This window comes from Delphinus delphis, chromosome 2 (genome assembly GCF_949987515.2).
Source record: "Delphinus delphis chromosome 2, mDelDel1.2, whole genome shotgun sequence".
In the NCBI taxonomy this organism is placed as follows: Eukaryota; Metazoa; Chordata; class Mammalia; order Artiodactyla; family Delphinidae; genus Delphinus; species Delphinus delphis.
This window is the reverse complement of record NC_082684.1, coordinates 67,015,313-67,040,747: the sequence shown is the minus strand read 5'-3', so window position 1 is coordinate 67,040,747 and position 25,435 is coordinate 67,015,313. Positions and strand designations below refer to the sequence as shown.

General features: G+C 37.0%; 1 protein-coding gene across 5 annotated transcripts in view; it reads left to right on the top strand.

Moving 5' to 3' along the window:
* Nucleotides 1–25,435, top strand: part of NUBPL (NUBP iron-sulfur cluster assembly factor, mitochondrial) — a 294,693-nt gene that overhangs the window by 111,953 nt on the left and 157,305 nt on the right. For 3 of the 5 annotated variants that reach the window (XM_060004721.2, XM_060004720.2, XM_060004719.2), the window contains one exon: nt 3,980–4,070. In XM_060004721.2, the coding sequence (XP_059860704.1) occupies nt 3,980–4,070 (91 nt within the window). Of the gene's footprint in view, nt 1–3,550; nt 3,602–3,979; nt 4,071–25,435 lie in introns of those variants that run through there. The other 2 variants (XM_060004722.2, XM_060004723.2) reach the window with 2 other exon arrangements.

The following is a 25,435-nucleotide window of genomic DNA, read 5'->3' as shown; positions in this document are numbered from 1 at the left end:
TGCTCTCCTCCGCAGCCTCGAAGCTCCCCCCCTCCGCCACCCTCAGTCTCCGCCTGTGAAGGGGCTTCCTAGTGTGTGGAAACCTTTCCTCCTTCACAGCTACCTCCCACTGGTGCAGGTCCCGTCCCTATTCTTTTGTCTGTTTTTTCTTTTTACTTTTGCTCTACCCAGGTACATGGGGAGTTTCTTGCCTTTTGGGAGGTCTGAGGTCTTCTGCCAGTGTTCAGTAGGTGTTCTGTAGGAGTTGTTCCACATGTAGATGTATTTCTGATGTATTTTTGAGGAGGTAGGTGATCTCCGCATCTTACTCCTCTGCCATCTTGAAGGTCCTCTCAAAATATTTCCTATTATTTGGCCCTTTAGGGAGAATCATGCTGACTCTTGCTTTTTATCTAAGTCTTTTGTAGACAGATCATGTTCAAGTTATGGTGGAGGTTTATGTGGTTGGTATTTTTGTGTTTAATTTTCCATTCTGCTTCATTCTAAGAAAGAAAACTTGAATCATTTTGAGTGTTAGTTTTCAGCTTTCTCATCAAAAGTAGGTATAATACCACCTTACAGGGTTGCTATGAGGAGTCAATGAGAAATGTAAATAAAATCCTTACCAGAGTGCCTGGCATCCCGGAGGAGTTCAAGTGGTGGGGAGATATAATCAGGGAAAGTCTAGGTGTCTATTTGGGTGATTCAGGATGGCATGTTTTTAGAGATTCTGATTTGTCCACAGAGCTGGCTGTGGAAGCCTAGTGTATCCAGGTTTTTAATATAACATTGCTGATTAACTTCCCTCCATCCTTTTCTTCCTTCCTCCTTTCCTGTGTCCCTCTTTCCCTTTCTCTTTCCCCTCCTCCTGTTGACCTTTGTATGTTGCAGGAAAAATGGGGTGTGAGAGCTTGGTCATGTCCCAGCTCTTGGGTGAGTACCTGGGCTGGGCCACCAAGTGAGAGTCCTTGACTTTGTGCAGGAAAAAGTTCAAGAGCAAACGAGCCATAGTAAAATGAAAGCAGGTTTATTTAGAGAGACACACTCCATCTTAGAAGGTGAAAGATGGCCGCAGGACATGGAGTCCTCTTGAAAAGTGAGCGGTGCTGGGCTGTGGTGGGTGGTTAGTTTTTGTGGGCTGGGTAATTTTGTATGCTAATGAGTGGGAGGAATATTCTAATTTCCAGGAATTGGGACACCACCTACTTTTTGGCCTTTTACAATTGGCCTGGGAACTCTCATGGCACCTGTGGGTGTGTCATTTAGCATATGCTAATGTATTACAATGAGTGCATAATGAGGCTCAAGATATACTGGAAGTCAAATCTTCTGCTATCTTGGGCCTAGTAGGTTCTAGTCAGTTTTGGTCATATCCTTTTCTTCTTAATGGTTGTGTAATTCTTTTAATGGTTGTGCCCTGTCCCCTTTCCTTCAAGTCTCAATACCTTTCTCTCCTCTGTTTCCTTTTTGGTATATGTAAGCATTGGTACTAAATTTAGTTGGTCAGTAGAGACTTGTAGAGAGTATGCAGAGAACCTAACACATAGAGGATTTTCCATTATTCTTAGTTCCATTCTCCAGGAAAAAAGAGGAACTCTATCATGTTGTGATTTCCCTCCCTGCCCTCTTTATTCTTATGTGATAATGTGTATTAGCAGCTATGTAGGTATATGTAAAATCCATTCCTACCACAGCAAATTTTAGGGCAGATCTTCAGTTTTGTCTTACTCCATGATGCCAAGGACTCACTTTTAGACAAGCATGGTTTTCTTCTAGAAGACAGAACAGATAGATGATAGCTAAATTCTCCCTAACATTTTGAAGGAAACTTGAAGATCTAGTGATGATAAAATTGACCCTAGCAGTCTTACACTGCAAGCACTCACTTAGTTGTTTTCTTGTTTCATGAAAACATAAATTTAATTTTACTTGACAGGTATTTTTAGAAGATTAATTTGAAAACTGAGACCTAACCCTTTCAAGTTATTCTAAAACAACATTAATATAAATGAGAGCAAGGAAAAAGAATCTTAGAATATTTTTTGTTTGCATTATTATTATTTTATGGTTGCATTAATTTTGTATGTGTCACAGAAAACATATGGAAAAGAGGTGTTAGTTATAGCATTAGCAGACCCATAGGTAATAGTTAACAATTATCCACATTTCTTAAGGTTTTAGGCCCCCTCATTTGAAAATGTTTTTATCTGTAGTGAATTTAATTCTATTTTTAATTCAACTTAATTCTTTTGTTTGTGGTTTGAAAAGGAGTTAAAATCAGTGAGAATTTCTCAATGAATTTCTCAATGAATGTTCCTTTTTAAAGCTACTGACTGACCTAAATTTAGTTCCAGTGCTTAGATACATCAGAAAGGAAACAGGAGAGAATGGTATGAAGATCAGTAGGAAGAGAGGAAAGAGAAAGGGAAAGAGGGACACAGGAAAGGAGGGAGGAAGAAAAGGATGGAGGGAAGTTAATCAGCAATGTTATATTAAGAAACTGGAAACACTAGGCTTCCACAGCCAGCTCTGTGGACAAATCAGAATCTCTAAAAACATGCCATCCTAAATCACCCAAATAGACACCTAGACTTTCCCTGATTATATCTCCCCACCACTTGAATTCCTCTGGGGTGCCAGGCACTCTGGTAAGGATTTTATTTACATTTCTCATTGACTCCTCATAGCAACCCTGTAAGGTGTTATTATACCTACTTTTGATGAGAAAGCTGGAAACTAACACTACAAATGATTTTTTTTTAAAGTATTAAACCCAAATTTTATATATCACCATTCCATTAAAGGTAATGTGTCCTTCCTCCTTTCTCATTTATTTTACAATAAGCTGAGATTTTTGGTAGAGGGAGATATTAATCCCAATCCTCTGTGAGTCACACAGGGACATTAAATGATTTTCTTAGAATTGCAGTTTGAGTCACTGTAAAGTCAGGGACATAAATTTGAATGTACCTTGTTTTGTCTATTTATAGGAACCAGACAGTGGGGTTTAACAAGTGATTTTTGTGTCTGGAAATAGGTAGATAACGTGGAAGATGAGAGATTGATTAGTTTAAAAAAATTTTTTTTGAGAGGTTAAGAGTTTTATCTTGCCAGGATACAGGGAGAGAGGGCGGAGAGTTGTATGTCTTGGGGAAACATAACTCAAAGGCATATAGTTAGTATTAGCATTCTGTTTGCTTGTATATGAGAAAAACCAATAGCATTGATTTAATCTGTGAAAGAAGAAAGAGCAGGGGGTGGTGGGGGGAGAAGAAAAAAAGACATATTTGGGAATAGTGAATTTTGTTTGTCTTTCTTTGTTAACCTGCTGATGAACTGTCAGCTAGTGAAGAGACCAGTCGGGATATTCTGCCCTTGGGCAGCTGGGTGGATCATCAAGGAAAACAGTTTTAGTTGTTTATGAATTCTCTGGAAGACTTCGGGTTTTTAACAGTGACTGGCACATAAGAGGTTGTCTCTGTACTATGTCTGCTGCCATCCTCGTTAGCATTTCCATGCCAGATTTGCATCAGCATTTCTCACTTGCTTTAATTATGGTCTTGTTTCTATGCTTTTTCCCTTCATTTTGTATTCTTTGGTGTGTTAGATGGTCTTTCCAAAAGTTAGTGCTCCTTCTTGCTGGGGTTATGTTTGCTGTTGTAAACCATTATTTTAACATTGTGTGCAAGTAGTTTGTTAGTTTTCAGATCAAAAGGTTTTAGTCTGTTTGTGAGTGTATGGGAGATCTGAACCACAATGTTTAAAGTGGATGCAGTGGATTTCTTTAGTCAGTTATCTAGAAGAGATTAGTAAACCAACAAACGATATTTACCCTGAGCAGTTTATGTTCTTTTACCTTACTGTTGCTTTGAAAGTTTATGTTATGATTTTGGAGTATTTTGCAAATTGTCTTTTCGGTAGCCAGACCTGCTGTTTCTGTGCACTTTATCTTTGATGAAGGGTGGGGAAAAGTCTGACGGTAAATTCTGTTTTCTTACAGTCAAAGGCCGTTGGTTTGCTAGATGTGGATGTGTATGGCCCTTCTATTCCGAAGATGATGAATCTGAAAGGAGATCCAGAATTATCACAGAGTAAGTGAAGAAGAGAGAAGCAGTATGACAACAGTTACACTTCTGTTTAGTGCCTGTGGAGTGTCAGGCATTGTGTCACGCACCATGTGTACCTTATACACACTATAATATAATTACGAAATCAGATGCGGGGCCAGACTGTCTGGGTTTAAATTCTAACTCTGTCACTGATTAACTGTGTCGCTTTGAATTGTTCAACCTCTTCGTGCCTCAACACCCCCATGTGTACATAGCGTTAACAGTTGTACTTACCAGACAGAATTGCTGTACATAATCGCTCAATTACAAAGTTGCCGTAAGTGTAGTGCATTCAAAGCACAGTGCTTGGCACACCATAAGTGGTCAGATTCAGCTCATCATCCTCTCTGTATGTAAAAATGTGTGAATGTATGGGGGTATTTGAATAGAAAGTATCTAATATATTTGTGTTAGAAGAGCTGAAAATTATTTTCTCTAATCAGATATTTGTTATATTTGTCTTAAAGTGTTTTTGAAAAAACCATAGAACTTTAATTTCTCTCCCCAGTCTTCACTGCCATCAATAGGACAGAGTAATTTTTTGAGTAAATCTTTAATATTTATTTAATATTAATATTATTTATAATTAACATAGTAAATAATATATTATTTTATATTTATATATTTAATATATATTTATATATTTTATATACATTTAATATTTTATGTATATTTATTTAATATTATATAAAAATATATATTATATATATTATATAAAATATATAAAAAACTAAATATATATATAATTGTGTATATATTTAATATTAATATAAATTAATATTTATATTATTTAATATTAATATACTAAATCTTTAATATTTTGAGTAAATCTTTAATATTACAAGATTATTTAATAATCTTGTTATATTTTCTTACAAAGCTATTAAATATAAAGCTTTAAGAACAAGGAAATTCTATGATCAAAAAATGAAAAATTGGAACAACTGGTAACTCTTCTTGAAAAATAGTTTTCAGTGAAATTAGTTTATTAAAATTTATTTCTAATTATAGTAAGAGTATAGAATTGAATAATTTCTTTTGTTTCTTATTAGACCTTTTATTGTCCATGAATCTAGGACAAAATGCCTATATTTAATGCAGGGTATTTATTGGATTTTCTGTGTACATAATAGAAGTTTTTTTTTTTTATCATTGTCATTAAAAGTTAGGTAATTAGACATTGTCTGCTATTTAAGGTGCTTTTGTTTGTGCTGTAGTTGTTGAAATCAGTTATGTTAAGTTCTGAATAACCATTTATCAGATAATAAGGATTCTCCCTATCACTTTGAAGGAAACTTGAGGCTCTAGTGATGATAAAATTGACCCTAGCAGTCCTACATTACAAGCACCCACTTAGTTGTTTTCTTGTTTCGTTATAATATAAACGTAAGGAAGCTAAGTTATTCTAGTTTCTTTGTTCTTTGCCCTTTTAGTGGAGTGTATACTTAGTTTGCAAATATGTGCCATGAGCCAAAATGTCAAACTTACATAAAGGAGTAATGAATTTGTGTACTTTAAATGATAGACTTGTTATATCTATCTCTTGATTAAAGTAATGTGAAAACTAGTGCATGTAGCACATGAGTGATAGCAAAATGGAGCCCTTGGTGTCAGTTTTTTCTTAAGTAGTCTGTTCAGTCTATGCCAATGTAAATACTTGAAGTGAACTTTGATGTCTTTCTTCTTGTTTTACAGAAGCTGTAATCTTAAATTTGATGTTTGCAAATTGGCTGCCATTAAATAGGCTTTCTGGTAAAAATGAGCTACTGGAAATCTTGGAAAGCCTGAAAATAATACTTTTTTGTGTGTTGACAAGCTGATCTTAAGTCCCCCAAGAAATAAACTGAACGATTAAGGCATTCACTTAAAAGAATGTGGATTCTTGAAAGCCCATCTTTTAAATTGGTTTTTGAATCTTAGATAAACCAGCCACCATTATACTAATTGGCATCATTTTGATATTTTTACATTTTTGTCAAGTTAATTTATCCTGTATTACTCTCTATTATAGAAAACACAATGCACCGTGGAATTATCTAATTAACAATAAGAAAAAAGATTTATTTTCAGCAGTTCAGATTTTGCAGAGATAGAATGGGTGAGCAGAATCTTAGCTTTATAAATGTTCCTCTGTTCCTGGACTTAGCTAGACAACCATAGGGGCAGTGGGACTTCAGGATTGTCTTTTTGTCTTCATTATTTAAGCAGACATATGGTAATGTAGTTTTGGTCAACTTGTTCATTTTAAAACTCCATGTTAAGGTTGACAGATTCATTCTCTTATATATTTTTTCTTTTTGAGGAGACTATAGAGAAACCACACTTCTTGTACTTACGATATTTTAGCCTGATTACCAAGTGAAATTTTACATATGATTCTAGAGAAGTGAATTCAGTAATTGAAGAAAAATTTAAGTTTGTAATAGTTTTGGATTTCTTAGGTTGGGAATATTTCTATCAGCTTAAAATGACAATAGTGTTTTGTCTATGTTAGTATGCAAAATTATGGTAATGGAAAGTCTAGCCAGTTTGTAGAAAGAGTATTGTACAGAAACCTCAACAGGTTGACATTATAGTGGCTGCAAGTGAACAGTTGCTTTGGGAACCTAATGGAATTTAGAATAAAATCCATGTGTAGTTTGAGAAATTATCATCTAAGTGTGGATTAACTTTTTTTTTTAAAGAACAAATACCAGTCATTTTTCTCTTTTTTAACTTTCTAAATAACATAATATGCAGATTTCATATTACAGTATAGCCAAAGTACAGTCCTAGAAATTATTGACTAGAAAGGTTTTAAACTGAAATTGCAAGTGAATGTTAAATGGTGGTTGCACACAGAAATGTATTGTTAATTCATTAATGTAATATTCTTTTTTGTTGAGGATTTTTCACTGAGTTTTCTCAAGTGACTTTTACTGGTAGGAATCTGCTTTCTTTCACAGTTTTGTGATGATAAATCACCTTCAGAATTCTTGTGAATTTTTTACTACTTAGTTTTACTAAAGAATGTCTTTTAGTGTACTTAGCTAATAAAGTAGGAAAACGTTAAGGCCTGTGGAGAGAGGTTACTAAAATTGAAATGTCAAGTAATTTTATTGAGGATGACACAGTGATCATTAATGATTGACTATGAGACTTTTTTTTGAGTAGGATTCACTTTTCTTTTGTTGTGGGCTAGAAATTTTGCACTCATGTCACAGTATTCTGCTCTCTCTGTCCTAAGGTATTAAGCATTTTCCAAGTTTAGGATTGAATGTGTGTATGGGCTTATGAGACAGAGAAAATGTGGAAAATCAGCTTGGGCAAATGACCTTTAATAATAGCACTCATCTCCGGTAAGAACTACCAGGAAGTGACTAAGATTTCTTTAAGATAATTTAAGCGCATAAAGAATGAGAGTGAATTCTACTCATTCCTGAAATTACCTTGTTTCCTTCCAAGGCAGAGAGTTAGGGGTTTACTGAAGTTATTGACATAGATGATTAAATTCTGATCCAGTGGTTGGAGCTCCCAAAGCTTCTCATTTATAATTTGCTTCTTCTGGTCATTGTCTTGTGGACCCTTGGGTTTCATCTGATGCTAGAGTTCCTCTGATTATCTTTGGGAAAGATTCTGGGATGTATTCCATAATCACAGTGTTATAGAAATGACTTTTTTCTTGCTGGCTTCCTGGATTTTGTTTACAACCTCTTTTATACCTAGAATATTAAGGCAAAGTGTAAATCAGGGTTGAAGGATCCTTAAAAAGTTGTTTTGGTTTGTTCTGGCTTTAGGCACTTTTATCTTTAAAATATCTCAGAGATGAGATCTATGTTCTTTGAAGAATCCTATCACCCTACTTTATCAAGACAAAAGTCCATCCTTTGCTTGGCTTATTGTTTCTTGCACAGGTCACTGAATAGGCTGAACTAAATACCTTTTTAGTATGGTAAAACCCTTTTCCTTTTTTCTTTGACAGTCCTGAGCTGAAGAATAGGCAGCCTCTTTTTGGAGTTCTGCTTGCTCTGCTGCAAACCGTCTTAGCCAGGGGCTGCAGCAGATGAAGTCATTGAAGAATGCTTTATTTATCTACAGAAGAACTAAGTGTATTTTAGTAGCTATTGCCTGTTAATTTTTATTTTCTTTCACAGGATGGCAGCAAATGGTGTTGACCGGATATATCTGTGTATATGTCAAATAGTCCTTACATCTTTGAGTTTCTGATTAGCACCTGCCCCACGACAAGATTGGTGTCCTTTTATGCCTCCTTCACTTTTTGAGTTATATCAGAGGGCTGCCCTTAAGATGTGTAGATTAATAGGACGGTACATTTGTAATGTGGCTATATCTTTTAAGGCTATTTATACTTCATATTATCTTTTCCAGTCTAATCCCAGACTGGAAAAAATGTTTTTTTTTTTTTTCTTATTTCCTAATCTTTTGATCATTTTTAATGTTTCTCAACATTATCAGCACATTTTCAATATCTTCTCTCAGATGAGAAAAAAGAAGCTTACTACTGTTAGGTATTGTGAGGGGGGATAGCTTGCAATTTTATTTATAATATTCTATTTTTACTTATGTAGTCTCTGAAATTTTTGCATTTTAAAATAGAACCCATCATTGCTGATTCATAGTTACAGGAATATTTTAATAAAACATATGCTGCTTCCTCCCCCCCCTTTTTTTTTTTCTTTTTGGGTTAACAGGAAAGTAAAGCATTTAAAAAGGAAAGTAGTTCGGTGAAAGCAGGATGTAAAATGACTTTTGAAGGTGGAAGATTTGGGGAATATTCATCCGTGAATTGGGAACTCCATGGGAAAAGGCAAGAGGTCATTAATAATGAAATTATACTAAGAGGCATGAAAAGTTTTGATCGTCTAGATTTGGTGAGGCTAGCAAGAGAGAAGAGAAATTAGACACACTACCAAAAGAAAAAAGCGATGAAATAAGGCATCTTTTTCACTTTCCTTTTGGACTTCTATTCTAGATTTTGTCTATGTGGTATGCATTTATACAGGGTAATGGATTGAAATGACATCTTGTTCATCAAGATTGGATAGATTTTGTACACCCATGTTTATAGCAGCATTCTTCACAGTAGCTAAAATGTGGAAGCTACCCACGTGTCTATCAGTGGATGAATAGTTAAACAAAATGTGGTATATACATACAATGTAGTATTATTCAGCCTTAAAAAGGTAATTCTGACATAGGCTGCAACATGGATGAACCATGAGGATGTTATGCTAAGTGAAATAAAGCCAGTCACAAGAAGAGAAATACTGTATGATTTCCCTTATATGAGGTACTTAGAGTAGTCAACTTCATAAAGACAGAAAGTAGAATGGTAGTTGCCAGGAGCTTGGGGGAGGGGGAAATGGGGAGTTATTGTTTGATAGATATAGAATTTCAGTTTTATAAGATGAAAACAGTTATGGAGAGGGATGGTGGTGATGGTTGGGCAACATTATATTTAATACCACTGAACTGTACACTTAATAATTAAGATGGTAAATTTTATGTTATGTATGTTTTACCACAATTTTAAAAAATGGGAAAAAAATTGGGAAGATTTGTTCTGGCAATATTATCAGTACTGGACATAACAATACAGGGTTTCTTCAATAAGTGTCTGTGGTATCGACCCAGTGAATCAATCTGTTCTTTAAAAGAGCAATCATTACAGAACTGGGAGAAAATACAATAGTGATATTTCATTGGGAGACTTAACAAGCTTAGCTATAAACCTCTGATTTTCAGTTTGGAAACTTCACTAGCCTACAAGTTGTTAGGAATTGTAGCCCAAAGTTACATTTTCATGTCACGAAAAGTGATAGAGCTTATTATATTCAAAATTCTTAATGTTATTGTTACCTATATTACCATTTGTAACATTACCAATGTTATAAAGCTCTCTGTGATCTGGTTTCTGCCTTCTCTCTACTTCTACAGGCTCAATTCCAATAAGTTGCCTTGTTGTTTAGTGAACACCAGTCACAGTGGCCTCTGTTGCTCAAAAATGCCACGCTCCGTGCTGAGGACCCTCGTGTGTTTTATTTTCTCTGCCTGAGACACCTTCCATCTCTGTTGTCTTCCACCCCTGGCCCACAACAAGTTTCTACTATCAGGTCTCAGTTTTAATGTTTCTTCTTCCATGACTCCTTCTCTGACTCATCACTCTCCTTATTGCAATTGCAAGGGTAGTTTTTGAATTATCTGGCTTAATTTTTAATTTATTTATTTTTAGAAATTTATTATTTATTTAGGGCTGGGTTGGGTCTTCGTTGCTGTGCGTGGGCTTTCTCTAGCTGCTGCGAGCAGGGGCTACTCTTCATTGCGGTGTGCGGGCTTCTTATTGCGGTGGCTTCTCTTATTGTGGAGCACGGGCTCTCGGTGTGCGGGCTTCAGTACTTGTGGCATGTGGGCTCAGTAGTTGTGGCTCACAGGCTCTAGAGCGCAGGCTCAGTAGTTGTGGTGCACGGGCTTCATTGCTCGGCAGCATGTGGGATCTTCCCAGACCAGGGCTCGAACCTGTATCCCCTGCGTTGGCAGGTGGATTCTTAACCACTGCGCCACCAGGGAAGTCCCCTGTTTAATTTTTTAAATCTCTTCTACTAGGCAATACAACATGCACAGAGCAGAGGCTTTCTGGCTTGGTTTGTTTCGCTTATGCTTGGTTATATAGTAGATGCTCAGTAAATCTTACTTGTTTAGATGAAGAAGTTTCCTGCTAAATTTATTGTACATTAGCTGCATATTTTAGTTTCTGCTTTGGTTATATTAGTAACTTAATTTGCAATCATAATATATATTTTTTAATGAACAATATGGACAGTTTTAAGATATTATCTTAGCAGTTAATCGTTGTGATATATGAGTGGCTGTCTTACACTACTTTTTTCCATTTTTAGGAAAAGAGAAAGAACCTATATGGTTAAGGTATTTGACTTTTGAGAATTATGTTACGTGGAGTGAAATGGTTGCTCACATTGTTTCAGTGTGGTAGGACAGTGCCAGTCTTGCCTCACATTTTAGTTTTGATATGTTGAGTACAGATCTGCTTACTCATAAGGGGTAGAGTCTTGTGGGCCATGATGGAAAGGACAGTGTCCAGAATGCCAGCTCTAAGACTAAGAACAACCTGAAAAAAGAGAAGGAACTAGTGTCTCAGCGTACACCATCATTCTTTTCCTCAGACCATCCACATTGCCAGGCTAAAATAATGCATGGACAGAGATTATTATTTGAGTGTATTAATGTAAAGATCTTATTTGAGACTGTTTATTCTGGAGATTGGTATTTGTAATAGGTGTGGAGAAATGGTGAGTGAGGAAGCAGTGATGGTAGGTTTTGATTTTATTCTGCTGTCTCTGAGGTCTTTCAGTTAAGGAAAAGAAAGCAGAAATAGCAGCTTGTGGTTTAATGGGCTTTGGGATCCCCCTTGCAGTGTAAAAACCACAAACTTTTCTTGAAGTGGTGGAATGTCTTAAACGGGGTTCCCCAGAAAGCAGAGCCCTGTAGAGTAATAATTTATTAGGGAGTACCAGACCGGACTGAGGAAGGAGAAAGGGAGGGAGAGCCAATATGAAAATGCACTATCTAGTTGGCTGTCGCTAACCGTGACAGCTTGCTTGATTGCATGGGATTGTGTAGAACCCATCTCAAGACAGTCTATCTGGGAGAAGAGGGGAACAATTTGTCTAATGTTATCCATCTTCCAGTGACCAAAGGCTCACCTCAGGAGGTATTAATTCACCTGCATTTCTGAGCTCTGTATGAGTAAGTCCTGGCAGAGACCTATGGTGTCTGGCGATGTCTTGTCCTTCAACACAAAAGTTTTGGGGTGGCAGGTGAGAGGCACACAGTGTATAGGCTTGAAGCAAGGTACTGTCAGATAGTTCCTCTGTGACACTGGTCAGAGTCCAAGCAGAGCTGGTTGCCATAGTGCTGGCTGGAATGAGAGATGAGTGAGGCTAAGAGGACCTGGGGTGATGCATGTGGGGCTTCTAAAAATTGGGGATGGAGGCGGAAAGCTGAGTATCAAAGTCTAGATCTGAAAATTTGGCTTCTTTATGCTTAGGGTTTATGGGGGACATGTAATGCTGGTTTGTTTTAAGCATAGTAGTATTACAGGGATTGGTATTCTATTAGAAGGGCTAATAGGGCTAAGTTTTAACTCTTGGTTATAAGATAAAGATAGATCCAGCTGTAAGCCACTTTCTTCTTTCAAACAAACAGTTGCACAATTTGATACTGTGTGTTGTACACTTGATCCAGAAGCCTCACGTAAGCAAGAATGTTCTGTCAGACTGGACAAGAACAGAAACTAAAAATTGAGATACCAGTCTTAGTCATCAGGAGGATGTGAGTTCAGATGGCTCCGTTTGAATATTTTAGTGGGCACCATCGTCATTAGAGGAACAGTTGGGTTTTTTTTCTTATCACAGATCCTGTGGCTAAAAAAGCATACACACGCACATATCTATATACATATATATATTTAAGTAAAGCATCCCTAAAATTTTTGTTACTTGTAGCTTAACTAGCACTGGCTTAAAATAAAAATGTTTGCTCTTAAACTATGCTTATTTTAGACCTACTTTTAAAATTTGCAATTGTATCAAAAGTGAAATGTTGAAGGAGACATTATTTCCGTTCATTTAGCAAACATTTATTGGGTATCTTCTATGTAGTTAGTAGACATGAGAAATACTTGGTTCTTTGGCTATCGGCTCAGATAAGATTTGATCCTTGCTCTCAGGAGCTTAGAGTAAGACATTAGCTAGTGATCGTAAGCATCATAAGCATAAGTAGATGCTGTTATAGAAGTATAAGCCCTTTTTTTGTGAACCCAGAGATGGTGACTCTAAAGTGGGAATTTAGGGAAAACTTCCTGGAGGAGGTGATTTTGAGCTAACTTTTGAAAAATGGATGAACCAGGAGTTCGTTGTAAGAAGGGGTTGAGGATTGAAGGTGAGAAGGACAGTCCAGGCAGAGGGACTATAATGTGTTAACAGAATGCAAGTTGTTTGGCATGGCAGAAGTGAAGAGTGTCCGTGGGTGAGTTGCAAGAATAAGCCAAAACGGTAAGTCAGGGTACTATCATAAATTCCTTCTTGTGCTTGTTTGAGGAGCTGAAGTGCAATTCTAAGGCTATGAGAAGCTATCATGAATTTTAGGGGAGTGACACTGTCAGTTTTGAATTCTAGGATGATCACTTTGGCAGGATTGTGGAGGAACAGTAATAGGACTAGATGAGAGGTAGAGCCAATTAAGATGCTATTATATTGATCCAGGTGAGATGTAATGAGGCCTGATTTAAGTCTGTGTTAGAAATGGAGAGAGGGGGATCCAACTAAGGTATTAAAGAGATTGAATGAATAGGGTTTGGTAATTCATTGAATATGAATGAGAAAAAGGCCTTTAGGATGGCTTCAGGATTTCTGGGTTGAGTGACTGGATAGATAGTTGTGTCACTCATCAAGATGGAACAGATAGGAAAAAGGAATAAATTTAAGGAAAACAGTGATGAGTTAAGGTTTATGTTGAATTTGATGTCCAAAGAGTTAGTCATCAGGTGATTGGAATGTGTTGAGAGTTAAGGAGAGAGGTTTGGGCTAGAGATACAGATCTGGGAGTTGGTGGTGTATATATATAGGTGATAGTTGAAGTTGTTAGTTTAGATCAGTGATTCTCAACCAGGAGTGATTTTGCCTCTCCACCCGCGCCCCCCCCCCCCCACTCCCCAGAGGCATTTGGCAATGACTAGAGACATTTTTGATTGTCACAACTGGGGGATCTAGTAGGTAGACACCAGAGATACTGCTAAATATCCTGTAATGTACAAGACATCCCCTCACAACAAATTATTATTTGGTCCAAAATGTCAGTTCTGCTGGGGTTGAGAAATCCTGATTTAGATAAGGTAACGCAAAAGAGTTTTAGAGAGAGTCAAGTACGGTATAGGACTGAGGATAGAATTTGGGGGAGATAACCTAAGGTGATCAGAGAAAAACTGAGAAGGAGTGGCCAGAGAAGTAGGAAGAAGACAAGGAAAAAACTGCACCCCGGAAACCAAGGGGGAGTTTTAGGGTGAAGTGGTCAACATTTTCAGAGAGGCTAAATAAGAATTAAAAATTATGTTTTAAATTTGACAGTATATCCAAGTTTTCAATTTACTAAACTACTATTTTGAAGACGTCCATGTACAACTTGTGTTGTGCTTCTTGAAGAAATATATTTTATAAAGTATTTATATTTGGCTTTTGGGAAATCAGTCATTTGGGAATCATTTATTGAGTATGTCTATAATGGTACTGTGCTGTGCTCCAGGGAAAAAAGGATGAGTAAGATGTAAACTATTCTTGAGGCGCTCACAGTGGGAGTGATGGGAAATGTCAGCACACTAAGTACCGTATGAAGCTATGAACAGAGAACCATACAAACAGAGAGGACCTTCTAATATTTCTGTGATGTAGTCCAGACAACCCTGGATCCTGATAAGGCTTGAAAGAGCAAAAGACTTGGGCATATTAAAAAAAGTAATGAAAAGATTATGTTTATCTTTTTTTTTTTTTTTTTTTTTTTGCGGTATGTGGGCCTCTCACTGTTGTGGCCTCTCCCATTGTGGAGCACAGGCTCCGGACGCGCAGGCTCAGCAGCCATGGCTCACGGGCCTAGCCGCTCCGTGGCATGTGGGATCTTCCCGGACCAGGGCACGAACCCGTGTCCCCTGCATCGGCAGGCAGACTCTCAACCACTGCGCCACCAGGGAAGCCCCTATCTTTTTTATTTTCGTGTTAAAAAATGGACATTGAGACTATGGGTGATATCTTCTATCTGTCATAAGCAAAATACGTATGGGATGTTTCATTTATAAATCACAACATAATCTACCACCTTCTACTACCTCTACCCCAAAATAGCCCTTTATGTTTCAAATGTGCCTGAGGCTTGTCTCATTTCTGTAACCTTCCTCCTTCCTGTCTACTACCCACTTCTGTTTCTTTGTAATTCCAGGCAGAGATAGTAAATGGTAGCTGTAACAGAGGGCTGTGGGGACTTGGGGGTTTTCTGGAGAACCTGCTATTAAGACAGTGTGCTGTGGTGGGAAGATCTTGGGCTTTGGAGTCTCACTGACCCAACCGCCATTTCTGATGGCACCACTTACTGCTGTGTGTGCATGGGCAAGGTCTACAACTTTGAAGGCTGTATGAAAAATAAGTGAGATAATAAATTTAAAGGTTCTCAGTAAATGCTCACCCCCTTTCACCATTATTGCAAGTAGTCAGTAGCAACAGAGGATGCTTCAATTAAGATGATAGCATGCTCTGATGAAATTTTCAGTTAGATGGGGATAGCAAAAGAATTATTACAAGGGAGGCAGTAAGATATAGTTGTTACCATAGATTTTAGCCTCTGAGAGACTTGGAGTCAACTCCTGACTGCAAGCTATGTTATTACCTTTGTTTACTTTGAGCAAGTTGACTTAAACTCACCAAGACTTAGTTTATTTATACAATAAATGGGATTGGCTTTAGGAAGATAGTCAGCAAAGCCCACCTAAGTATTTGTGTCTTCTTTAATTGAAAGTGATTTTATTCAGCCTCAGTTGTCATGAATATCTTGACACACTCTGCCCAGTTCAGGAGGTCCATCCATAGAAAAAAGACTAAAATATTTATTGTCTGGTTCTTTACAGAAAGAGTTTGCCAGTTCCTGTTATATGCATTTAAGTTACTTGGAATCAGTTTGATTCTTTTGAGGACAGCTTTTAAACTTCGAGTGGGTCCAGAGCAGCCTTTAGTCTAGGGCTAGCTTACCCCAGAACTGCTATGATTCCTTTCAGAGGACTCTTACCATGTATTAGGAGATCTTTCCTCTCTGGTTGGTGGGAGCATAGAAACTGTTTCCAGCTGCATGTGATCTTTGGGAATTGTAGCTCTCTGCTGATTCTTTCCTCAGTCCCAGGGAATTTCCTCTCACTCACAGATGAATACCCAGCTAGAGACTCCTCAGGTCCCCTGTGCAGTTCTCTGTGTTGCTCTCTCCTCTCGGATACATTGCCCCGTAAATTCTCGCTGCCTTGGCTTCACCTGACTCTGAATAGTTCAGCAATGTTACTGGGCTTTGTTTGGATTCCCCCATCCTGTGTTGCAACCTGGAAACTGCCTCTAGGGCAGTAAACTGGGGCAGTCGTAGGACTCATCTTCTTGTTTCCCTTCTTTCAAGGATTGTGGTCTTCCTGCCTGTGGTCCCGTGTCTGAACACGTAGTTTTATATGTTTTGGTCCAGTTTTCTAGTTTTTCAAAGTGTGCTGGTGTTGGTGGGGCAGGGGGGTGGAGTGCTACGGGAGGTAGTTACAGGGTAAATCCTGCTTTTTACTTTTTCATGGCCAGAAGCAAAGTTATGTTCATAGCTTTTCTTTTTTCTTTTTTCTTCCTGTATACTCCCTAGGAAGTCAGATGAGTCCACAATCTTTACAGTCACCTTTTTTTCATAGCAATTAAGTGCCGTGGCCATTTGTATTAGTCTGGCCTCTTCAGAGAAGCAGAACCAATAGGAGGTACAGATAGATAGATGGATAATAAGGAGTTAGTTTATGTGGTTAAGGAGGCTGAGAAGTCCCAGGATCTGCAGTCAGCACGCTGGAGACCCGGCAGAGCTGATGGTATATTCTTGTCCAGGTCGAAAGGTGTGAGAACCAGGAGAGCTGGTGGTGTAAATTCCAGGCTGAGTCTGGAGGCAGGAGAAGACTGATGTTCCAGCTTGAAGCCTGGCAGGGAGGGTATATTCTCCCTTACTCTGCCTTTTTGTTCTGTTCAGGCCTTCAATGGATTGGATGAGGCCCACCTACACTGGGGAGGGTAATCTGCTTTACTCAGTCTGTTGATTCAAATGTTAATCTCATCCAGAAACACCCTCACAGGCACACCCAGAATAATGTTAAACCAAATATCTGGGTACCCTGTGACTCAGTCAGATTGCCCTAAAATTAACCATCACACCACAGGATCTCCCAGTTTTGCCCTTCATCTGATTTGTATAATCATGAATCTTGATAACACTAAATGCATTCCCTTTGGTCCCATTTTCTCCTGCTATGGAGATTATTCCTGAGTTTCTAGAGTAATCTCAATCTCATTTCAAAGATCTATTTCCTGGGGTCACTTTCCAACAAAAATGCAGAAGCACTTTTCAAATTATTTGAGAGGGACTGTTTATAAATATGTGGAAGAAATGTGGGAAAACCACAAGAGGTAGGATAATACCTGTTGATAACAGTTGAGCAGTTACCTCTAGGCCTGAAGAGGGGAGGGGAGGGAGCATATCAAACCTGGAAGGAGACAGTCCTTGTAGAGATGGTTGTCTTGGGAGGAGCAGTGACACTCGGTAGAGGCACCCAGCCAGCCCAAGATCACCCCACAGAGAGAAAACCAGGAAATGAAATACCCAAACCAACACCCCCCGCCCCCACACTTCCTCTTTCTGATCTGCTTTTGATGCAGTCCATAGAAGAACCCCTGGGTCAGAGAGAGGGTGAACTGGGGGGGCAAATGACAGATAATCAGCAGAGTCAGGGGAGCTGGGTTATAGTAACCGCCTGGCCCCTCTCCCTCAGAAACAGAGGTGTTTCAAGATGCAAACCTAGGATTTGAAATGAGAGGAAATCCAACTTACAGATTGTCAGCTTTCTGCCTTTCTGTATATATAGTCACTCCCAAGTTATTTCCTCTGCGTGCACTGGAGAATTGATGAAAGCAGGGAAGGAGAAATAATGTTAGATTACCTAATTTGATTAAGGGCATCAGCAGGTCTCTGTTATTTTACAGATAAGGAGGGTGATATAAAAAATTAATAAAGTTTGGGCTTCCCTGGTGGCGCAGTGGTTGAGAGTCCGCCTGCCGATGCAGGGGACACGGGTTCGTGCCCTGGTCCGGGAAGATCCCACATGCCGTGGAACGGCTGGGCCTGTGAGTCATGGCCACTGAGCCTGCGCGTCTGGAGCCTGTGCTCCTCAACGAGAGAGGCCACAACAGTGAGAGGTCTGTGTACCGCCAAAAAAAAAAATTAATAAAGTTTGCCCAGGGTAATAGGCCAGAATCTAGATACTCCGTAACCCATAATGTATTTGTGCATAAGAAAATTATCCAGAGAAAGAAGAAAATATTGATGTATATCAGAGTGTTTATTTGACTTTGAAGCATAATAGTGACATTTATGTAAGCTGTATTTATATGTAAGCTGTATGTTACATGCCTCTTTCACTTTTAACTCATTAATAGACATGGATGGATATTTTAGGTTTAATTCAGTCTTTCTATAAATCATTAAGAAAATCTTGGGGGAAGTGTGAGTCATTCCTTGTTACACAGAAAGAGAACATTTATTGGATGATATTTGGTAATTATCGGTGAATTTGGAACATTGGGGAAAGCGGCTGCTGCCTTGCATCTTTGGCTATGTGTGAAACTCTCAGTTTGTGAATTTGAAAATTAACAGAATCCACAAATGTGTGATAAGTGATGACCTAGCTTCTGTCAAACACCTCCAGTGAGGTAGATTTTGCTGTTTCACGATAGCTCTATTTATTATAATTTTGAACAAAAATCTGCCTTATTATTTTTTTAAATTAATTTTTATTGGAATATAGTTGCTTTACAATGTTGTGTTAGTTTCTGCTGTACAGTGAAGTGAATCAGCTGTTTGTATACATATATCCCCTTTTTTTTGGATTTCCTTCCCATTTAGGTCACCACAGAGCACTGAGTAGAGTTCCCTGTGCTAAACAGTAGGTTCTCATTAGTTATCTATTTTATACATAGTATCAATAATGTATATATGTCAGTCCCAATATCCCAATTCATCCCACAAATCTGCCTTCTTATAACTTTCACATGCTTTTACGAGGTCTGCCCTCATGAGAACCAACTAATCTAATTCTTTTTCCTTTCATAACCTGTGAAATATTTGTACACCATAATCAGTTTTTTCCCAGCTAAACAACTTCCGGCCTTCAGCTTTTTCTCATATGAGGCAGTTTTGAGTATGCTTATCATTCTTATTGTCTTCCTGGCCATGGGTCACTTTGTCAGTATCCCACTTAAATAAGGTTGCAGAATTTGAACATTATTTCTAGGCATATTCTGAAGTGATATTAGTGAATGGATTTTTAATCATCTGGTACAAAACAGTGAGCAATACAGTGGAAGAGGAAAAGCAGTGTAATCAGTTCTTTACACTTCCTTACTTCTTTATGCTTATGCTTACCTAATTCTCATGGTATGGAAAGAAAACAGCTGTGTTCATCAGATTCTCTTAATCTCTTTCCCTATTGCATGTCTGTGATTTTTTCCCTAAAATCTAAGTTCCTCAGCTCCAAGGAATAGACAAACTGCAGTCACTGTGAGATAGTTGAATTTACATACTGCACCTTCACTTAGACATACTCATTTTCAAAAACCCATTGAAAGTGTGGAATGTTTCTTGGCCTTACAAAGGTTACCCTTTGAAAAGATTACCTTTAACCTTTTATGGTAATAAATAAGGCTGTATAAGTAGCCAGCTGTGGAAGTCAAGTAATCAATAATGGTAGACATGTAAGGTTCTGTTTTACAGAGTTGATTTCTGTCATACCTAATTGTTGGTTATCATTTGTAAAAACAACAACAATAAACTAATTTCTCTGTTCCATCTTTCCTGCCAATAAAGTGAATGTAGCATTGTGGCATTGAGCCAGATGAGAAAGATAAGAAAAGAAAGCAGAATCCAATCAGTCAGAAAAGAGATTAGTTGAATCTGAGTATAGCGAACAGAATATCACCAATTTGAAATAGGCAATTAAATGACATGTTGGGAGGTTGCTTAAAAAAATTGAAGGAACGTATGATATAGAGTTGTAAGCAAAGCCATTGGCTTGAAAAGTCCTAGTACCGTTAAAACAACAACAACACAAGAAAACTTAGCATGCTAGCCAGGTAGAACTCTCCTGGAAGAAGCCCCTAGGTTCTGTGACCCTGTTTGACCCTGACTGATAATCTGTATCCCTCACCATATCTTGGTAAACGTGCTACTTTATGAAACAAATCAAATCCATTAGTATTAACATTTTTGTATTAAGTTTAGGAAGAAATTTTATAATCATTGTGATATTATATGTGTGTATTTGTTTTTAAAGGTGTTAGAAGCATTTAAGAGAATTAAACCTATTAGAGAATGTCATGTTAGCTTTGTAATTTTAATTTGAAATGTTTCTTTGGTATTAAACATATTATGTATTAATTAGTATTATTTTTAGATGTGAGTAAAAGAAAACCTAATGCAGTGTTAGCTTAAACAAGGTTTATTTCTCTTTCACATAAGATGACACAATCCATACAGGACTGATAAGACAGTTTTATTCCACAAGGTCTTCAGGAACCAGAGTTTTTTCCCAGTTTGCTGCTACACCATACCTAGGAGGATTTTAATTTAAAAGATGTAAAATATTTGGTAAGTTTCTAAATAGTGTTAGAGCATTCAAGATAATTGGATTTATTTCATTTATTAGTTTTGTTTATTAAATTTACAATTGTTGCTTAGGTATTTAGAATGATTTTGGTAGGTGGTAAGGCTACCCCGTCAGGCATTTGTAAGGTTTGAGAGTATCCGATTTATTTGATTTGTAAATGTAGTTTTAAATGTTTTAGGCAACTTAATTTACCTAACTGTATAATTGGAGTTATTGAGGAGATCAAACACTATGCACCCGGAGTTGAGACAGCTGACATCTTTTTTTTTTTAAATGCTTTTAAGTATACATTTTATGTGGTCAAGGGGGAGTAAATAATCTCTTTAACATTCAGGAGACTTTGACAAGTTTAGCTCTTTGCTGTTAGGAGATTCAAATTAAAGCTTCACTTTTTCAGTAGTGATAGTGTTGTCAAAAATATTAGCCATGTATACAGAGGAAGTCTTTAAGACATGAACTAGTTGTCATTGGGGTCAGTCCAAGTAACTGCAAATGTGTGTAAAGAGAAAACCTAACAAAGCTTTTTATGCAGAATGCTGTCTTCATACTTCCTATCCATTGGCTATTTCTTTGAAGGCTAGATATCATAAAAATGCCTATGTCTAAAAACTTTTGAAATTTAATACTATTCCAGATTTTTGCATATTTGTTTGAAAACTAAATTATTTCTCAAATTTTAACTTAGCTTTTTTTTTTAGCATGAGTGACATTTTTGAGAAAGGGGCTATCTCAGGTATTGAGTAATACACATTTAAAGTTTCCTTTCTCTTTAGATAACTGATGGCATTTTTCCTGTCCAATAATAATATTTTCAATATCTGTGCCCTGATTTAAAAGATACCAATATATAAAAACTAAAATTTATAAAACTATCAAGTTTGTGGTGTGCTTCTTTGAATAATGAAGAAGTTTTCCTTTATACCAAAGATCTCTGCAACTAGGGAATTCTGTGCTCTCCTTTGTAAGAATTGTTTTGGTTAAAAGTTTACATTTGTCTAGTGATTGTGTGATTAGTGTCTGTCTGTCCCATAGACTTTATGTTTCATGGGGGAAGATACTGTGTCTATTTTTCTTCACCATTGTATCCCTAGTTTGAAACCTCATGCTTGGTATATAGTAGGTGCTCAGTAATACGTTGAATGAGAGAGTGAATGGAGAGAAATCTCTTATGTGGTGAGTGTTCATTGATACCTTAAAATAAAACTCATTTTTACAGAAATGTAATTTATATTTAATCTTTCTTAGGGTTATAGCTATTACATAAGTTAATTGCCTATAATTTTAAATGGCAGAGAATGGAATTTTTAAATCAGTTACTATTCTATAAATGCTTTAATGGTATCCCGTAACCAAAATAAAATACTAGCTAACATTGCAAAGGTTTATTACCCTTCTGAGTAGTCTTCAATTTACTGTGGGGTCACAGACATCAGTGACTGCTTCCTATTAATTCTTTTTTTCTGTTTTCTTATCTAGATAGTCTGATACATGGGCCATTCATATAAGTCCCCAGATCTCTAGCATAACTTAAATGGGTAATGCAGTAAGGCTTTTATTGTATATACAAAATGTTTATAGAAAGGAGTTGGCCCCTCAGTATTTGTAGATGTATTATCTTTTATTTAAAAATACTAATTTTTTTGGTAGTCTTCTTAAAATGTTTTTTCATTTTTATGCTTTGTATCTTTTCCTTTACTCTTAAAACAAATTGAGTTTAATGTTATTCTTTTGTGTAAAGACTGCACTGAAGCCAGAGTTTTCTCTTTTGCTGTACATCTCTTTATTTTCTCTATTGTATTCTGTATTCTTATTATTTTTTTTAATGCTGGCTGTCATAATTTTGTCTAATTTTTTAATGTTTAGACTTTTTTGTTGCTTCACAATATACACATTAATAGGTATTTTAGTTACTGTAAGAAGTACAGTTTTGTGCTAAGCCCTTGTCACATGGCTAAGATAACTTTTTCTTGTTCCGGTAGGTCACTCCTGTTTTGCTAATTTGCTGCTAAAGTGCTCTTGTTTTGCCTTGTGGGCATGTATTGCTAGTATGTTTCAAATTACAGCTCCTGAATCCCTTGTACTTGGAGCTCACTGTTTCTGCTTAAAAATGAATTTGAGATTTTTAGAAACTAGGTGGGCTAATAAAACCGGTGTTGTATGTCATGTAAATTTGATAAGAAGGCTGGAAATGTCACCATATAAACAAAAAGATAGGGATTACAGAAATTTAGTTAAAAGATATATCAAAATAACCAAACATAGTCCACTGCAATTTTACAGCTGTAACCCTAGCTATGACCTTTTTGTTGGCTTAAAAGATGATACACATTCATTACAGAATAACTTGGTGTATCAGAGCTTGTTAAATTATTTCAGGGAACTTGTCTGGGCATCATCAAGCAATAGAAGAAAAATCTGCTCCTATATTAGCTAACCTTCCAACTGTGTGTTATCTTTTGATCTCATGTATGTTGGCATGACCTTAAACCTGCTTCTTTGGAGATGTGTGTGGTAAGAATATGGGGCTTAGGATGAAACAGGCCTAGACTAAGATCCTTACTGATTTCGTTGCTAGCTGTATGACTTTGGGCAGTCTAGTTTTCTGATCTTTAACTACTTTATATGAAGTATGACATATAAACATGTCATATGTCATGTGAAGACAACTTTCCAAGGCCACAGCTAGAAGTGGGTAATTTCTTATAATAATATTTTACTGTACTAAAAATGCCTGGGTGACCAAATATAGAGTGTGCAGTTTTCTTTTAATATCTATTTACTTTCGACTGTTTGGCTATTTACAAAATTGTTTTGGCCATTATGTAAACATGTATTTTTGAGCACCATATAAGGAAGTAGTAAGGAAGGGGAATATGGTATTTAGTGGGGGAGGCAGGATAGAGACATGAAAAAGATAGATAATCATACAGTGTAACATTTGTTAAGTGTCAGATGCTGGAGGAGATTAGAAGAGGGGATGGCTATGGAGAGCTGGTTTGGAGGCTACCATGGAAGAAAGGGATTTAGATATTAGATAAGCAGAGGCTGGGGATAGCCTTCCACTTTCCTCAAGTGTGAAATGGAAATAGTACTGCCTCATAGGATTGTTATTAGGATTCAGTGAAATACAGTATCTTAAAAGTATCTATGCAGTGCTGTATGACACATAACTGCTATTTTTGTCACTCTTCTAGACTGAATATAAGTGGTTCCTTCTGTCGTCTTAAATTTTCTTTCACAGATGCCTGACTACTCCTTTAACATGGAGATAACACATAGTTTTCATTTTAAATACCAACTGGTTATCTGGAACATAATGTTGAAAAAATTCTGATCCACACCTGGTTTCAGCAGGAAAGAATGTGATCAGTTAGTGCTCAATTAGTGATGCCGAGGGCAGGTGTAAAGCAGGATGGAGGCCAGGATGGTGGTGTATGGGTTGTTGGAGTATGTAAAGCAAGGATTTATCATCCTTACCTATAGTCCTGTTATCACCTATTTTTTTTTCTAGCCCCTCCGTTCACTTCTTCCTATTAAACTCTGCAGTATAAACTGACAAGGTTCAGAAGTAGGATGCCAAGTTTATCCCTATATTTCTAGATACTCAGTAAATATTTGCTGAATGGTTAACTAAATGAAGAAACTCCTAGCCCCAGATTAGACAAGAATTTGAGGTAATAACCATTGCTCAAAAAATCTCTTTATACATTATTCCATTATATTCTACGAAGCAGCTTCCATTTAAAAAATACTTACATCCTCAACAAAGCTTAAGTTCTCAACGTCATTTACTCATATCCGGTTCTTTTCCTAATGGAAACCACCCACATGAGAAACCGAGAGTGTTACTTGGGGGAAGGGATGGGTTGGAAAAGAAAGGGGCAGTTTTCTAATTGGGAAAAAGGTTAGATTTTAAGAAAGATGTGCCTGAATGGCTTTCAGCTCTGAGATGAGTGGGTTTCTGGGATGATGTAGTAGGGTTGCAGGGTGGTACAAAAATGGAAAGTATGCTGAAGACAAACAAAATTTTAATATTGAGTGATAGGTATGCAATTGTAAAAACACTGAATAATTTTCTTTGTAGTCGTACTTTCTGCTCCCTTCTCTAGTATTCTAGATCCCCCTCCTTTCCACTTCTATTTGCAGTATTATTGTCTATGGGCCCTCCAGGTTGGCACTTGAATTTTGACCCATTTCATTCTCATCTTTACTCACTTTCTCTCTAAATCCTTCTTTTCTTCGAGGTAAACAAGTAGGGTATTCTAAACCTTTCCTGGGTACTATTAATTGGTAGAACTACTTTGTCTCACCCAGCCACTTGATGTCCTCCTGAAAGAAAAATAGTGATTGCAACTCCTTTCTTACATCTGATTGCTCCTAAGAAAGGATCTTGGTTTCAGAAAGAAAAGAAGGAATAGGAAAGTAGATGTGAGAAAGTGAAATTGTAAAGTTTGCACTGGATGTCCTTTCTTACTTTCTGAAGGTTCTTGTACCTTTGAGTGTCTTCTCATTAATATGTGGATAAAGGCTTGTTTTTATAAAACTTTTATTATTTACTTGACTCTATGTTTAAATATTTCTTAAAACTCATGAAATGAGGTTGTATATTCTTGGCTGTACTGTCTGCATTTAAAAAATGGATTTAATGCCTTTAGTTATGATGCCAAGTTATAAGTTTTTAAAGACATATATTCCTGACATTGGTGTTCAACTGTATTTAAAATGCTTCCTTTATTTTTGGAGCTAGGAAGCAGAGTAGAAGGTACAGAGATTTTTTCAGGCTTATTGCTAATACCAAGTAAATGGGAATGTCTACTATTTAGCTGATTCATGAACAATGGGATTGCTGCAG